General features: G+C 33.2%; 1 protein-coding gene and 1 long non-coding RNA gene across 4 annotated transcripts in view; one reads left to right on the forward strand and one right to left on the reverse strand.

Annotated features, from left to right (window-relative positions):
* Positions 1–18371, forward strand: part of LOC127719561 (serine/threonine-protein kinase Pink1, mitochondrial-like) — a 27110-nt gene continuing 8739 nt past the window's right edge. The window contains exons 1-4 of one of the 2 annotated variants that reach the window (XM_052225779.1): positions 1–479; positions 8472–8634; positions 9274–9618; positions 17526–17688. In XM_052225779.1, coding sequence (XP_052081739.1) covers positions 159–479; positions 8472–8634; positions 9274–9618; positions 17526–17688 — 992 coding nt within the window. In that variant the 5' untranslated portion in view covers positions 1–158. The remainder of the gene's footprint in view (positions 480–8471; positions 8635–9273; positions 9619–17525; positions 17689–18371) is intronic. The other variant, XM_052225780.1, reaches the window with a different exon arrangement.
* The window catches only part of LOC127719576 (uncharacterized), an 18988-nt gene continuing 11587 nt past the window's right edge, over positions 10971–18371 (reverse strand). The window contains exons 1-2 of one of the 2 annotated variants that reach the window (XR_007990379.1): positions 14841–14970; positions 10971–14390 (exon numbers count right to left, since the gene is read on the reverse strand). This is a non-coding gene — a long non-coding RNA (uncharacterized LOC127719576). Of the gene's footprint in view, positions 14391–14840; positions 14971–18371 lie in introns of those variants that run through there. The other variant, XR_007990380.1, reaches the window with a different exon arrangement.

Genomic DNA, 18371 nt, shown 5'->3' on the forward strand with positions numbered 1-18371 from the left:
AGGTAAACCCAGACATTATTTCATCAGCGAAATGGTGGACAGAGAAGAATTGCGCAGATAATTCTTTTACAAAAATAGTTATTTCTGCTGTTATAAAGATATATTTCATCTCGAGGGCTAGGCTTTGATTTGGCCTGAGCCCTCAGCAAGGCTCTAAAATGACAGCCAAAGTCATTTCGAATGTCTTCAAACGTGGGAAGGATGTCATTCGACTCGCATTTTCGAAACAATCACACAATGTTGAAGTCCGACAACCAAAAACAGAACTGTTCCGTCTGCATCCATCTCAAGTCATAGCTCCAATAAGAAGCATCTTATTTACAAGTCGTGTGTCATACAAAACGATAGCGAGTCAGCTAAGACGGAGAGCAGCTTTCGAGTTTGGAAGACCACAACGACTTCCATTTTTCGGCTTTGTTGGTTTGGCCTTGGCAACTTCGAAACAAAACGATAATGAAAAATTGACAGAAGATATCAGAGTATGTTATAGATGTGTTGTCTGCATTGTCATAGCTGAAACTTTTCATGTTTTTTTTATCATTTTCATGTAGACTCTGAGTGTAGTCCTATAATATATGACCTCGGGGGCATTATTTTCTATTTTCTGTTTATTTCTGACAATTTCGTTTTACTTATTTTGCTATTTATTATTTTCTATTTTTTGTTTTTACTATCAATGTGCCACCCTAGGCACCCGTCAAACCAGGGCGGAAAGTGCTATAGGAAAATGACCATATTCGATGACTTCACATTAACCCTTTCGCCGACGAATCCCGGTTTACCAGGATTCACGCTTCAGACAGCTGACGACGAGTCCCGGTTTACTGGGATCGGAATACCTCTTTTACATTTCCCGCTAAAACATTGGAAACACAAGTTATCTTTCTTTGTTGAATACCTGGATGAAAGTGTAAACATGGCGCTTCCGTTTGTTGAAAACCGTGTCAAAATCAGATGAAATTTACGGATTTTACTAGAATTTGAAATAAGGAAACATTTTTTTTTAAAGAATATGGAAGAATTGAAGCCATACTAGTATACTTTTTTGACATAAAATGCCGTTTTATGTACAAAAACACTTGGAATGGACATCGTTCAGTGTAAGGAATTTGTACAACCTTGTTGAATTTTTCAAACTTTTGCCGTTTTTGGTTAAAAAATTACGATTTTGGATCAAAAAGTTGAATTTCGAGAATTTCATCTCTAATGCCGAAAATTTGCAAATTTTGATTTTTTATGAAGAAAAAATGATCAAAACATTAACAAAACTGTGTCCATGGTGTAAGTGAATAATATAAAGACATAAATAACTACAGACAAGTTTTTATTGATATTTAATGTGAAGATCTCCCACTTGTGTCATAATAGCCAGGGAAGCCATTGTCTCAGAGTAGATTCTGTCGGGCCGGCTATCAGTGAAAGGGTTAAGAAAAAATAAAACATGAAAATATCAGCATGAAAACGTTAAATAACTAAAATATAATGCGAAAGCATATATTATAGGACTAACTCTGAGAGCCACTGTAAAAATGACTGGGACAACTAGGCCTGGAGACAACTTGGACCTTCTAATAAAGACAACTTGGACCATAATAATAATAATAATAATAAATTCTTTATTTAACGAAGGTAACTCATTTAACATACAATTGTTAATCTCACACGAGGCCTTCACACATTAAAATGAACAATTAATACATATAACAATCAATGCATATAACACAATAATCAATAGAGATGAACACAATTACAAATTTATATTCACAAGCATGAAAACAGACTGTAGAACTAGCATGGCAAGAATGTCCTAAGAAAAAAAAAAAAGTTTTGTCTACTCATTTTGTTTTGTGAAAAAAAGATTAGCACATTTCACCTTAAAGCTTTCGATATGACTTGAATCCTTTATAACATTTGGCAAACTATTCCAAATAATTAGACCAGAATATTGAAAAGTCTTTTTGAAGTATTCAGACTTTGGCCTTGGTAAATGAAGATGTCCAGATGTTGTTGACCTAAGAGAATAACTATATAGATCACTGCACGCAGTAAATTTACTAGTAAGATAATCTGGCGCTAGTCCATTCATACATTTAAACATTAAAATGGCTTGAAAATATTTTATCCGTGTAAAAATGGTCATCCAATTAAGTTCTTTAAACATTGATATTGATGGATAATCAAAAGGTTTATTCAAAATTAATCTTGCTGTGCGCTTTTGCAGCTTATGAATCTGCTCAATGTTGCAGTTTGCGGTAAAACCCCATATGGTGCAACAATAATCAATTATTGGTTATATATAACTATTGTAAAAAAGGATGAGACCTTTGCGAGGCAAGTATCGTTTTAATCTATTTAGCAGGTATAATCTGCTTGAAAAAATCTCATACTTTATCTATGTGAATTGACCATGATAGATTTTTATCTATATGGATACCAAGAAGTTTTTCTACTTCCATATTGTCTGTCAAATGAAGTCTGATTTTGCGATAATACACACAAGACATCATTACAATTCTCAAGTTTTCTCTCAGATCCCATAAGCATACATTTGGACTTCTTGTTATTTATTATCATATTGTTTTCAGCACACCATTCAATTACGTTTTCAAAGTCTTTATTTAAACAAGAGTTTAAGTTTGAAATAGATTTAGACGATATATGCAAAGTTGTGTCATCAACATATAATTCAGACTCTGTGTGTTTTAATGTAAACGGGAGATCATTTATATAGATTAAGAATAATAAAGGTCCTAATATGGAACCTTGTGGGACCCCGAATGTTACATTATTGTATCCTGATTCAGTTGTTCCAATTTTAACCTTTTGCAATCTATTTGAAAGGTAGGACGAAAACCACTTAACAGAGTGATCATCACATCTATATAAATTAAGTTTCGATAATAAGATGTTATGGTTAACAGTATCAAATGCTATATTAAAATCTAAAAATAAAACAGCAGTGAAATTGCCTTTGTCAAATTCTTCTAACCATTTGTCAATTATTTTGATAAGTGCTGTGTGGCATGAGTGTTTTTCTCTAAATCCAGATTGTTGTTGTACTAGTAGTTTGTATTTAGTTAAAAATGAATATAATGGTTTAAACACAGTCCTCTGAAAAATCTTGGACACTGTAGGTAAAATTGAGATAGGACGATAATTGTTAGGATTATCCTTATTACCGGCTTTGAAAATTGGAGTTACTTTTGCATACTTTAGAATATCAGGAAATATACATGTACATCAACTAAGGTTTATAATATGAGTAAGAGAATCTAAAATTATTGATTTTGATACTTTTAATATTCTTGGGCCAACTCCATCGGTCCATCTACATTGTATAATGTCAACCCGACAAAGTATTTAAAAAGAAAGTTAAGACCATTTGAAAATGATTATAAATGATTAAATTTTATGTTTCACATAAAAATATACATTGCTGAATTTGCAAAAATTATCAAAATAATTTGTTAAATGTGGATTAAAATTTCTGCTTATCTTTATTAATTTACACCCTAAAAACAAAGTTTAGGATGAATATGTTTTAATTTTTGTTGTTGAATTTGTTATTTATTGTATTTTTATACGACTGCAAAAAAAATTTTGGGATCGTATAATGGTATGATGTCGTCGTCTGCATCGTCGTCCGAAGACACATTGGTTTCCGGACATAACTTTAGTTTAAGTTAATGGATCTCTATGAAATTTTTTAAGAAGGTTCAATACCTCAAAAGGAAAGTTGGGATTGATTTTGGGGATTTTGGTCCCAATCGTTTAGGAATTAGGGGCCCAAAACAAACATTTTTCTAGTTTCAGGATAATAACTTGTGTATAAGTATTTTGATTGCTCTGAAATTGTACAACAATGCTTAATACCACAAGTAGAAGGTTGGGATTCATATTAGGGGTTATGGGGCAAACAGTTTAGGAATTAAGGGCCTAAAAGGGTCCAAAAACTAAAATTTTTGTAGTTTCCGGACAATAACTTGTGTGTAAGTGTATGGATCTCTCTGATATTGTACCATAAGGTTCCATATCACAAAGGGAAGGCTGGGATTGAGTTTGGGGTAATTGTCTCAAACGTAGGAATTAGGGGCCAAAAAAGGGCCAAAAACATGCATTATTCTAGTTTCCAAACAATAACTTGTGTTAGATGTGTATGGATCTCTCTGAAATTGTACTACAAGGTTCCATACTACAAAGGAAAGAATTGGATCGAGTCTTGGGGTAATTGCTCCAAGGGGGATTCCAAAAGTCGGGGTGGGGGGGGTTTCCAATTTTTAAGGAATTCATATTTTTTCAAAAATTTTTAAATTTCAAATTTTGTAAAAGTATCAAGAAGTAATCTTCAATTGCACAGTATTGTGCAATAGATTTGTAAGATCTTTTACCACATTTATTTTGTGTCAGAAACCTATATTATGTCAAAAATTTGATCACAATCAAAATTCAGACAGTATCAAGCTTGATTATTATATCCAAATTTGCCCCAACTGTTCAGGGTTCGACCTCTGCAGTCGTATCAGGCTGCGCTCAGCGAAGCATTTTATTTTATATTTTAATATCCTTACATGTTTATTTTGTTTTTTATTTAACATTTAAAAGACTCAATAGGTCAACTTGGACAGTCTACAAAGTCAACTCGGACCATCTATAATGCAAACTCAGACAAAGTTAAAACACAGAGTTTGTGATTTTGAAAATGTTTTATTTCAAATAAAAGTATCCTTTATACATGTACCTTGCTGCATTTGCAAATGAAGTGCCATGCCCAAAATAATTGGGTTAATGTAAATTAGAATTTCTACTTCATCATGATTCATGGTGATTCATTAAAAAAAAATCTTTATTTATTCAGTAAACAAACTTACTCTATCCGTTTATTGAACTTATTATCTATTATATTTGTTTATTATAATCTCATTGCATTTTAGGTGAAGTCATGATCAGTATAAATGTAAATTTAATTATCCCAATCTTCAAAAATAGACAGATGCATGTCTACACAAAATGTCAAGCTCTAAATTGTCGCCATAGACAGTCCATTGCAAGTTGTTTTTTTCGTAGACACTCATTTAACTAGTCCCCTACCGATGAAGTCGAAGGGGACTTTAGGTTTGCACTCCGTCTGTCTGTCTGTCCATCCGTCAGTCCGGCAAATCTGTTTTCCACACTTTTTTTTGTGCTTGGAAGATATTGATTTGATATTTGGTGTATTGTTTTATCATGACAAGTTACAGATCAAGTTTGAATTTTGTTCCAGTCTGATGATTTTGTGCAGAGTTATGGTCCTTGGACTTAGAAAATTCACTCAAATAATCAGTTTTCCGCACTTTTTTTCGTCATGCTTGAAGATATTGATTTGATAATTGGTATATAGTTTTATCATGACAAGTTACAGATCAAGTTTGAATTTTGTTCCAGTCTGATGATTTTGTGCAGAGTTATGGTCCTTGGACTTAGAAAATTCACTCAAATAATCAGTTTTCCGCACTTTTTTTCGTCATGCTTGAAGATATTGATTTGATAATTGGTATATAGTTTTATCATGACAAGTTACAGATCAAGTTTGAATTTTGTTTCGATCTGATGATTTTGTGCAGAGTTATGGTCCTTGGACTTCGAAAATTTACTTAAATAATCAGTTTTCCATACTTTTTTTTGTCATGCTTGAAGGTATTGACTTGATATTCGTTATATAGTTTACGCCATGACAAGTTATAGATCAAGTTAGCATTTTGTTCCAGTACAATGAATTTTTAACCGGTAGGGGGACTATGTATTGCCATGCGATACTCTCAGAATGCTTGTTAATTATATTGTCAAATCTCTCCTTTGAAATGTTGTCCAAGTTGGCATTATAGAGGGTCCCAGTTGACTTATTGACTATCTGAGTTGTCTTCATAGACAGTCTGAGTTGTTTTGCACCTGTTAGAATTAAGTTGCTTTGGCATCTGATAAGATACCAGGCCAAATAATTATGGCATCGATATCTTGAAAGGCTAGTATTTTAATTTTTTGCTGTGACATCATAACAACGAAGCCAGCCATTTTTTCCGTCTGGACTTTGAGAGGAAATTTTGTCCTCAACTTTGAGACCAGATTTCTTCAACATCAAGAAAATTTGCATATATAAAATTTTTTTACTTTTGTGTGCTTGTTAGTGCAAAATATTTCCAAAAATATCCAAAAGTAATGATAAAATAAGTAACAATTCCATCCAAGTGTCCATGACTTACTTCTTTTGTCAATGGTTATCCAGATTTCCCAATTCCTTCACTTTCGGAGAGTCTGAAATAAATTTTCAAACTGAACTCTGTAAAATTTGCTGAATTTCTGATGTTTGATTTATATTATTCAGAAGTTTGGTCCGTCAAAATTTATGGAGTTCGCTTGAAATTTTATTTTATGCTCACTGAAAGTGAAGGATCTTGGGAAATCTTGGTAACCAATTGTAACCCATCATTTGTTGCAATTTTTATTGGTATGACATTGGTGTCGTCGTCGTAGGTCCTCATCATCGTCTGAAGACACATTGGTTTTTGCACTCTAACTTTAGTTTAAGTGAATGGATCTCTATGAAGTTTACCATAAGGTTCAATACCACAAAAGGAAGGTGGGGATTGATTTTGAGGGTTATGGTACCAACAGTTAAGGAATTAGGGGCTAAAAAGGGGCCAAAAATAAGCATTTTTGTAGCTTCCAGACATAACTTGTGTGTTAGTGTATGGATCTCTCTGACATTATACCACAAGGTTCCATATCACAAAGGGAATGCTGGGATTGATTTTGGGGGTAATTGCCTCCAAATTTAAGGAATTAGGGGCCAAAAAGGGGAAAAAAACAAGCATTTTTCTAGTTTCATGACAATAACTTGTGTGTAAGTGTATGGATCTCTCTGACATTGTACCACAAGGTTCCATATCACAAAGGGAAAGCTGGAATTGAGTTTTGGGGTAATTGCCCAAAACGTTTAGGAATAAGGGGCCAAAAATAATCATTTTTCTAGTTTCCAGACAATAACTTGTGTTCAAGTGTATGGATCTCTCTGAAATTGTACTGCAAGGTACCATACCACAAAGGGAAGGCTGGGATTGAGTTTGGGGGTGATGAATCATAAGGGGGTTCAAAAAATTTTGGGGTTTTTTTTTTTTCGTTTTTTTCTTTAAAATTTTCCATTTTAAATTGGTTATTTCTGATTTATATATAAAAGCAAATAATAATGATATGGTTTGAATAGGTAAATTAAAAATTTTTAAGTTCTTAGACCACATTCATTCTGTGTCAGAAACCTATGCTGTGTCAAATATTTAATTACAATCCAAATTCAGTGCTGTATCAAGCTTGAATGTTGTGTCCATACTTGCGCCAACTGTTCAGGGTTCGACTTCTGTGGTCATATCAAGCTGCACCCCAGCGGAGCATTTTATTGTAACTTCCAGACATAACTTGTGTGTTAGTGTATGGATCTCTCTGACATTGTACAACAAGGTTCCATATCACAAAGGGAAAGCTGGGATTGATTTTGGGGGTAATTGCCTCAAAATTTTAGGAATTAGGGGCCAAAAAGGGGCAAAAAACAAAGCATTTTTCTAGTTTCAGGACAATAACTTGTGTGTTAGTGTATGGATCTTTATGAAATTGTACTACAAGGTTCCATGTCACAAAGGGAAACTGGGTTTGAGTTTGGGGGTAATCGCCCTAAACGTTTAGGAATTTGGGGCCAAAAAGGGGCCTTAAAACAGCATTTTTCTAGTTTCCAGACAATAACTTGTGTTCAAGTGTATGGATCTCTCTGAAATTGTTCTGCAAGGAACCATACCACAAAGGGAAGACTGGGATTGGGTTTGGGGGTGATGAATCATAAGGGGGTTCAATTAATTTGGGGGAGGGATTATATTTTCCCTTTTTTTTTCTTTTTTTTTTTCTTTAAAATTTTCCATTTTAAATTGGTTATTTCTGATTTATATATAAAAGCAAATAATAATGATATGGTTTGAATAGGTAAATTAAAAATTTTTAAGTTCTTAGACCACACTCATTCTGTGTCAGAAACCTATGCTGTGTCAAATATTTAATTATAATCCAAATTCAGTGCTGTATCAAGCTTGAATGTTGTGTCCATACTTGCGCCAACTGTTCAGGGTTCGACCTCTGCGTTCGTATCAAGCTGGGCCCAGCGGAGCATTTTATTATCTATTGAACAACACTATTTACATGTAATATAAAAATAAGAAGATTGGGTATGATTGCCAATGAGACAACTATCTACTAAAGTTCAAATGAAGTGGATGCAAGCAATTATAGGCAACCATACAGCCTTCAACAATGAGAAAAACCCATACTGTATAGTCGGCTATAAAAAACCCTGACATGAAAAAATTTGAAACGTATTTGCCATTGGATATTAAAAACCAACCATTCATCATTATTATTTGCAATAAATTTTTGTAACATTATTTATGTAATTACAGGAAGTACTACAGAACCAGATCAAGACCAGTCCAATTATACAGCAACTGTCCCTAGACTCATTTGACCTGGGTCAAGTTATTGGTAAAGGATGTAATGCTGTGGTGTTTGAAGCTCGACAAAAAGATGGAAAGGAGGTGACCCTAAAATTTGATAATTCTTCAGGTATGATTGTTTATCAATGTCTTTTTGTATAACATCTGGCTTTTTAGTTGAAGGCGGAGTACATGTATCCACTGAAATTGCAGAAAAAGTTAAAATTGAATAGGAAAATATAATGCAGACATTTTAGTGTGTGATGTCATTATGACATCATTAACATGTTGAATTGACAAATTGGTTTTAAAAAGGTAATTTTACACGTTATTTTTTGGTATAGCTAATTGTGAGTCAAACCTTCCCATAAAGACATTTTATCTTTGTAAAAGACATCTTGATGGGAAACTACATTATGGACAGAGCCTTGTTACAACGAGGCTATTTTGGCAGATTTTGTACATGCATCTTATTTCAAGCAAGGTCTAATTTTCAGTCAAACCCATAACGCTTTAAATTTGCTGAATATGAAGTACTTGCAATTGCAATTGAATTCAGATCTTTAAACCAGATGTGAATGAAAAGCATTTGAATATGAGATAAATATGAATTAAAGGATATGGGGGGCATATGTCAAGACAGTAATATTAAGACAACAACCAAAAGACATGAAGTCAATGTAAAGGCTCTTTACAATATGCTATTAAATGTTTTCTATAGATTCTAAATTGTAATTTTGGATTATCTCCCTTTTCCAATTCTTTTCAGATTTTGAAAAAGTTGTTAATTTACAATCTATGGTTGTTGAAGATGAAGAAGAAGATAAATGGTACCCACCTAATGAAGAATATCTGGAGGAAGAACCCAGCCAATCATTTTCTGTAATTGACATCAGTGAAGGGGAGACAACTATGTCAAGTTTTTCAATAAATGAAAGCTTTTCCTTCATTGAGAGCAGAGAGGGGACCCTAAACCAGCATAACTTTGATGATGAAATTTCTGTGGAGAGTATGTCTATTTCAACTGAATCTAGTGATATAGAGAGTGATAATACAGAATCTGAGGAGGAATGTGATAAGTGGTCATTTATTGATGAGGAAGGAATTGGAACAGGTACGGATTCATATGTGTCAATTTTTTCAACTCAATTATTTTGTAATGTCTGTAATTTGAGGCTTCTATATTGCTATATAAAATACTACATTACTTGTAAATTAGTTATTTTTTTTGGAATTGATGTTAATGATCGTTGAATTTTATACATGTGCTTCTATTTTTATACGACCGCAAAAAATTTTTGCGTTCGTATATTGGTATGACATTGGTGCCGTCGTTGTCCGAAGACACATTGGTTTTCGCACTCTAACTTTAGTTTAAGTGAATGGATCTCTTTGAAATTTTACCATAAGGTTTAATACCACAAAAGGAAGGTGGGGATTGATTTTGGGGGTTATGGTACCAACAGTTAAGGAATTAAGGGCCAAAAATAAGCATTTTCTAGTTTCCAGACAATAACTGTGGAACGGTGTATGGATCTCTCTGAAATTATACTACAAGTTTCCATACCACAAAGGGATGGTTAGGATTTGCTTTGGGGGGTTATGGCTCAAACTGTTTAGGAATTAGGGGCAAAAAAGCGGGAAAAACAAGGTTGTCCTGGTTAATGGACAAATACTTTAGTACAAAACATAATTTAAAGCAGTGTAATGGAGATAAATCAAATACATCATTGAAATTATCTCCCTTACACTGCTTTTAAATTATGTATGAAGTAATGGTTAATGAACAATTAAGATAATTTAAAACAGTGTAAGGGAGGTAATCCAAATACAACGTTTTGGTTACTTCCCTTACACTGCTTATAAATTATGTTTAAAGAAATGCATATTTATAAAGGAAGACCAGTAAAAATATCTGCAAATGTTGCATCTTTTTTTTTTTACAAAAAAATCCATATGAAAGATTTGACACTATATTTTAAATTCTATTATAAAATAGATTAAGTTAGCACTATGGTAAATTTAAATGGGTAATTATGGTTGCAAACTCCATTGGAAATTTGAATTGAGATTATGACCATATCTTGAGGGAAAGAATTTTTTGGGGGAAAAAAGGGGGGGGGATAAAAAGAAATTGTGGGGGGTCAATTTTTTCTCATTTCAGATTTCAGAAATTAAAAAGAATTATTCTTCAAATATTTTTTTTTTCAAATTTCAAATATTGAAAATTTCAAGAAGTAATCTTTAATTGCACAGTATGGCGCATTCGATTTGTAAAATCTTTGACCACATTTATTTATTTGTTATGCCGAATCTAACCGTGTATTTAGATTTTTAATTTTGGGTCCAGTTTTCAAATTGGTCTACATTAAGGTCCAAAGGGTCCAAAATTAAACTTTGTTTGATTTTAACAAAAATTGAATATATGGGGTTCTTTGATATGCTGAATCTAAACATGTATTTAGATTTTTGATTTTTGGCCCAGTTTTCAAGTTGGTCCAAATTGGGGTCCAAAATTAAACTTTGTTTGATTTCAACAAAAATTGAATATATGGGGTTCTTTGATATGCTGAATCTAACCATGTATTTTGATTTTTGGGCCCCTTTATCAACTTTGTCCACATTGAGGTCAAAAGGGTCCAAAATTAAACTTTGTTTGATTTCATCAAAAATTGAATTCTTGGGGTTCTTTGATATGCTGAATCTAACCATGTATTTAGATTTTTTATTCGTGGACCCGCTATCAAATTGGTTCATATTGAGGTCAAAAGGGTCCAAAATTAAACTTTGTTTGATTTCATCAAAAATTGAATTATTGGGGTTCTTTGATATGCCAAATCTAACCGTGTATTTAGATTTTTAATTTTGGGTCCCGTTTTTAAATTGGTCTAAATTAAGGTCCTAAGGATCCAAAATTAAACTTAGTTTGATTTTAACACAAATTGAATTCTTGGGGTTCTTTGATATGCTGAATCTAAACATGTGTTTAGATTTTTGATTATGGGCTTAGTTTTCAAGTTGGTCCAAGTTGGGGTCCAAAATTAAACTTTGTTTGATTTCAACAAAAATTGAATATATGGGGTTCTTTGATATGCTGAATCTAAACATGTATTTAGATTTTAGATTTTTGGCCCAGTTTTCAAGTTGGTCCAAATTGGGGTCCAAAATTAAACTTTGTTTGATTTCAACAAAAATTGAATATATGGGGTTCTTTGATATGCTGAATCTTACCATGTATTTAGATTTTTTATTTGTGGGCCCGCTATCAAATTGGTTCATATTGAGGTCAAAAGGGTCCAAAATTAAACTTTGTTTGATTTCATCAAAAATTTAATTATTGGGGTTCTTTGATATGCCAAATCTAACTGTGTATTTAGATTTTTAAATTTGGGTCCCGTTTTTTAAATTGGTCTACATTAAGGTCCAAAGGGTCCAAAATTTAACTTAGTTTGATTTTAACAAAAATTGAATTTTTGGGGTTCTTTGATATGCTGAATCTAAACATGTGTTTAGATTTTTTATTATGGGACCAGTTTTCAAGTTGGTCCAAGTTGGGGTCCAAAATTAAACTTTGTTTGATTTCAACAAAAATTGAATATATGGGGTTCTTTGATATTCTGAATCTTACCATGTATTTAGATTTTTTATTTTGTGGCCCCGCTATCAAATTGGTTCATATTGAGGTCAAAAGGGTCCAAAATTAAACTTTGTTTGATTTCATCAAAAATTGAATTATTGGGGGTCTTTGATATGCCAAATCTAACTGTGTTTTTAGATTTTTAATTTTGGGTCCCGTTTTTATACGACCGCAAAAATTGAAAATTTTTTGGTCGTATATTGGTATGACGTTGGCGTCGTCGTCGTCGTCGTCGTCGTCTGGCGTCGTCCGGCGTCGTCCGAAGACACATTGGTTTTCGCACTCTAACTTTAGTTTAAGTGAATGGATCTCCATGAAATTTTACCATAAGGTTCAATACCACGAAAGGAAGGTTGGGATTGATTTTGGGGGTTATGGTACTAACAGTTAAGGAATTAGGGGCCAAAAAGGGGCCAAAAATAAGCATTTTTGTAACTTCCAGACAATAACTTGTGTGTAAGTGTATGGATCTCTCTGACATTGTACCACAAGGTTCCATATCACAAAGGGAAGGCTGTAATTGATTTTTGGGGTAATTGCCTCAAAATTTTAGGAATTAGGGGCCAAAAAAGGGGCAAAAAACAAGCATTTTTCTAGTTTCATGACAATAACTTGTGTGTAAGTGTTTGGATATTTCTGAAATTGTACTACAAGGTTCCATATCACAAAGGGAAAGCTGGAATTGAGTTTGTGGCTAATTGCCCGAAACGTTTAGGAATAGGGGGCCAAAAAGGGGCCAAAAATAAGCATTTTTCTAGTTTCCAGACAATAACTTGTGTTCAAGTGTATGGATCTCTCTGAAATTGTACTGCAAGGTACCATACCACAAAGGGAAGGCTGGGATTGAGTTTGGGGGTGATGAATCATAAGGGGGTTCAAAAATTTGGGGGGGGGATTTTTTTTTTTCTTTTTTTTTCTTTTTTTCCTTTTTTTTTTTCTTTTAAAATTTTCCATTTTAAGTTGGTTATTTCTGATTAATATTTAAAAGCAAATAATAATGATATGGTAGGAGATACACACCAAACAGGATGTGTAAATTATTATATAATAAGTATTGTGCAATAGCAAGAAATTTTCAATTGCACAGTATTGCACAATTGCAAGAAATCTTCAATTGCACAGTATTGCGCAAGAGCAAGAAATCTTCAATTGCACAGTATTGCGCAATAGCAAGAAATATCCAATAGCACAATAATGCGCAATAGCAAGAAATTGTCAATTGTACAGTATTGCACAATAGCAAGAAATATTCAATTGCACAGTATTGTGCAAAAGAAGATACTTCGTATAAATTTCTTATTTCTTGATCAATTTCAATGGGGTTTTATTCTTGAATTCTTGGGGTTCTTTAATATGCTGAATCTAACCAAGTATTAAGTTTTTGGATTTTGGGCCCCGTTTTTTAATTGGTCCACATTGAGGTTCAAAGGGTCCAAAATTAAACTTTGTTTGATTTCATCAAAAATTGAATTATTGGGGTTCTTTGATATGCCGAATCTAACCGTGTATTTAGATTCTTAATTTTTGGTTCCGTTTTCAAATTGGTCTACATTAAGGTCAAAAGGGTCCAAAATTAAACTTTGTTTGATTTTAACAAAAATTGAATTTTTAGGGTTCTTTGATATGCTGAATCTAAACATGTATTTAGATTTTTGATTATGGGCCCAGTTTTCAAGTTGGTCCAAATCGGGGTCCAAAATTAAACTTTGTTTGATTTCAACAAAAATTGAATATATGGGGTTCTTTGATATGCTGAATCTTACCATGTATTTAGATTTTTTATTTTGTGGGCCCGCTATCAAATTGGTTCATATTGAGGTCAAAAGGGTCCAAAATTAAACTTTGTTTGATTTCATCAAAAATTGAATTATTGGGGTTCTTTGATATGCCAAATCTAACCGTGTTTTTAGATTTTTAATTTTGGGTCCCGTTTTTTAAATTGGTCTACATTAAGGTCCAAAGGGTCCAAAATTAAACTTAGTTTGATTTTAACAAAAATTGAATTCTTGGGGTACTTTGATATGCTGAATCTAAACATGTGTTTAGATTTTTGATTATGGGACCAGTTTTCAAGTTTGTCCAAGTTGGGGTCCAAAATTAAACTTTGTTTGATTTCAACAAAAATTGAATATATGGGGTTTCTTTGATATGCTGAATCTAACCATGTATTTTGATTTTGGGCATTGGACCATAATAGGTAAATTAAAAAAATTGAAGTTCTTAGACCACATTCTTTCTGTGTCAGAAACCTATGCTGTGTCAAATATTTAATCACAATCAAAATTCAGAGCTGTATCAAGCTTGAATGTTGTGTCCATACTTGCCCCAACTGTTCAGGGTTCGACCTCTGCGGTCGTATCAAGCTGCGCCCAGCGAAGCATTTTATTTAAATTGGTGTACATTAAGGTCCAAAGGGTCCAAAATTAAACTTAGTTTGATTTTAACAAAAATTGAATTCTTGGGGTACTTTGATATGCTGAATCTAAACATGTGTTTAGATTTTTGATTATGGGACCAGTTTTCAAGTTTGTTCAAGTTGGGGTCCAAAATTAAACTTTGTTTGATTTCAACAAAAATTGAATATATGGGGTTCTTTGATATGCTGAATCTAACCATGTATTTTGATTTTGGACATTGGACCATAATAGGTAAATTGAAAAAATTGAAGTTCTTAGACCACATTCTTTCTGTGTCAGAACCTATGCTGTGTCAAATATTTAATCACAATCCAAATTCAGAGCTGTATCAAGCTTGAATGTTGTGTCCATACTTGCCCCAACTGTTCAGGGTTCGACCTCTGCGGTCGTATCAAGCTGCGCCCAGCGAAGCATTTTATTTTAAATAAAAATGAAGAAATTATTTACCATAGAATTCACAAAATCATATTTGATCATATGTAGAAAGAAACAATACTTGCAATACGGTGACCTATAGTTGTTAATTTCTGTGTCATTTGGTCTCTTGCACAGAGTTGTCTCATTGGCAATCATACATCATCTTCTTTTTTTTATTGATTGCATTGGAATAATCTTTTTTCAACTTAAACAACCAGGATACAAATCCAATGAGTGTACATTGACAGGCCTATCAGACGGTGCCTCATGTGCAGAGTTTGATGAGACTTTGGCATTGATGAAAACTAGAACCTAAGCCCTGTGACATGACTAGATTCAGTTGTTCTCGACTCATATTTTTGAAAAGTATTTCAAAAGATATAAATCAAATTCTGTTCTATTGTTTTAATTCATTTTGTTTCTTGAATCAACTTAAAATGCCAAAAAGGTTATTATTAAGATTTTTTTTGGACAAGTTACAATTTCATTTGGACAAGTAAGTTTTGGGTTGTACTTGTCCTACTGGACAAGTTGAAAAAAAAAGTTATTGTAGAGGCCTGTTAAGGTCCAAAGGGTCCAAAATTAAACTTAGTTTGATTTTAACAGAAATTGAGATCTTGGGGTTCTTTGATATGCTGAATCTAAACATGTATTTAGATATTAGATTTTTGGCCCAGTTTTCAAGTTGGTCCAAACTGGGGTCCAAAATTAAACTTTGTTTGATTTCAACAAAAATTGAATATATGGGGTTCTTTGATATGCTGAATCTTACCATGTATTTAGATTTTTGATTTTTGGGCCCCGTTATCAACTTTGTCCACATTGAGGTCAAAAGGGTCCAAAATTAAACTTTGTTTGATTTCATCAAAAATTGAATTCTTGGGGTTCTTTGATATGCTGAAACTAACCATGTATTTAGATTTTGGATATTGGACCATAATATTTGAATGTCCAAATTCAGAGCTGTATCAAGCTTGAATGTTGTGTCCATACTTGCCCCAACTGTTCAGGGTTCGACCTCTGCGGTCGTATCAAGCTGCGCCCTGTGGGAGCATTTTATTTAAATTGGTCTACATTAAGGTCCAAAGGGTCCAAAATTAAACTTAGTTTGATTTTAACAAAAATTGAATTCTTGGGGTTCTTTGATATGCTGAATCTAAACATGTGTTTAGATTTTTGATTATGGGCCCAGTTTTCAAGTTGGTCCAAGTTGGGGTCCAAAATTTAACTTTTTTTGATTTCAACAAAAATTGAATATATAGGGTTCTTTGATATGCTGAATCTAACCATGTATTTAGATTTTTTATTTGTGGGCCCCGCTATCAAATTGGTTCATATTGAGGTCAAAAGGGTCCAAAATTAAACTTTGTTTGATTTCATCAAAAATGAATTATTGGGGTTCTTTGATATGCCAAATCTAACCGTGTATTTAGATTTTTAATTTTGGGTCCCGTTTTTTAAATTGGTCTACATTAAGGTCCAAAGGGTCCAAAATTAAACTTAGTTTGATTTTAACAAAAATTGAATTCTTGGGGTTCTTTGATATGCTGAATCTAAACATGTGTTTAGATTTTTGATTATGGGCCCAGTTTTCAAGTTTGTCCAAGTTGGGGTCCAAAATTAAACTTTTTTTGATTTCAACAAAAATTGAATATATGGGGTTCTTTGATATGCTGAATCTAACCATGTATTTTGATTTTGGACATTGGACCATAATAGGTAAATTAAAAAAAATCAAGTTCTTAGACCACATTCTTTCTGTGTCAGAAACCTATGCTGTGTCAAATATCTAATCACAATCCAAATTCAGAGCTGTATCAAGCTTGAATGTTGTGTCCATACTTGCCCCAACTGTTCAGGGTTCGACCTCTGCGGTCGTATCAAGCTGCGCCCAGCGAAGCATTTTATTCTTTTCTATAAAAATGAAATACAAAGATTATAATTAATTACAATTTTAATTGATATTATAAAATCAGGAGATGTTATAAGATGCCAATGAGACAATTATCCACTACCTGTAGTCCAAATGACATGGATTAAAGCAACTTTAGATTACTGTATGGCCTCAACGATGATCAAAACCCTTACCATATACAGTAATCAGCTTTAAAAAGCCTGGACATACATGGCAAGACATTTTCAGTTTTTTCTATGGGTTGCAATGTCCATTTACTTCTGACACCCATTGTAGAATTTCGACACATTCCAAATGAAAGGGCCTCGGTGGCCGAGTGGTCTTAAGTAGTTACTACTGTAATCACTAGCCAGTCAACACTGAGGTTGTGAGTTCGAACCCCGCTCATGCGGGTGCACTTGACTCCAATTTTAATTGGCTAGGATTGTCAGTTTTCCTATCAAAGGTCGGTGGTTTTCTCCGGGCATTCCAGCTTCCTCCACCAATAAAAACTGGCCGTCACTAAATAGCCCAAAAGCGGTGCTTAAAAGTAGCGTTAAAACACCAAAAATCAAACCAAAATCATTCCAAATGACCATACTGTCATGATTTAAGTCATAATAAAATAATTATGTAGAGTTGTCTTTTTTTTAAAGGGTCAATAGAAGATACCACACCAATCAAGTATAACCTGGCTATAAAAATGATGTTTAACTATGAGGTTGAATCAAAAGCTGATTCTATAATGAAGGCCATGGAAAAGGAGACTGTCCCTGCTAGAGTTCCCATCTACCAGTTAGGGGATTCATGGTACTTCAGGTAGGTAACAGCAGGTAACAGAGAACTAGTCCACCATCTACTAGTAAGGGGATTTCATGGTACTTCAGTTAGGTAACAAAGTGCCAGTTCTACCCATCTAACAGTAAGGGGTCTTAGTGAATAGGAGAGGTTTCAGTAGATAACAGGGTGCCAGTTCTACCTATCTACCATCATATTATATAGATGACTGGTACATAGGATTGATACCAATTCACAGCATATTGTTATTACTTAATATATACATGTGCCACTCTTGCCTGTGATGGAAGTTGTAATGATCATATATTCCGCTGTCTATGTTGTCAACATTTTGGTTCAGACAAAAGGAAAGTATTTTTACAACATCAGGTACTTCATGGAATTTTACAAAACTTGGACAGAAGCTTCTTCATGATCAAGAATTAGCATCTGAAAAAATTGTATTATTGTTTTGTTTATTTTCCATATTTTACTGATAATTTATCTTAGTATTTTGCAGTCAAAATTACATGTTAACACTGACAGCAACTGTCACAAACAAGACAGGGTTCTGGTAACAATTTTATGTAATACCATATTGTTTGTTTGCTAAAATTTATTTTCAAACCAGTAAATGATAATTGTCCATTGCACCAAATTTCAATTGAACCATGTTTTTCCTTTCTCGACTCTGGATTTTTATATTGGTACATAGTTTAAAATAA

This window comes from Mytilus californianus, unplaced genomic scaffold, assembly GCF_021869535.1.
Source record: "Mytilus californianus isolate M0D057914Y unplaced genomic scaffold, xbMytCali1.0.p SCAF_11, whole genome shotgun sequence".
Taxonomy (NCBI): Eukaryota; Metazoa; Mollusca; class Bivalvia; order Mytilida; family Mytilidae; genus Mytilus; species Mytilus californianus.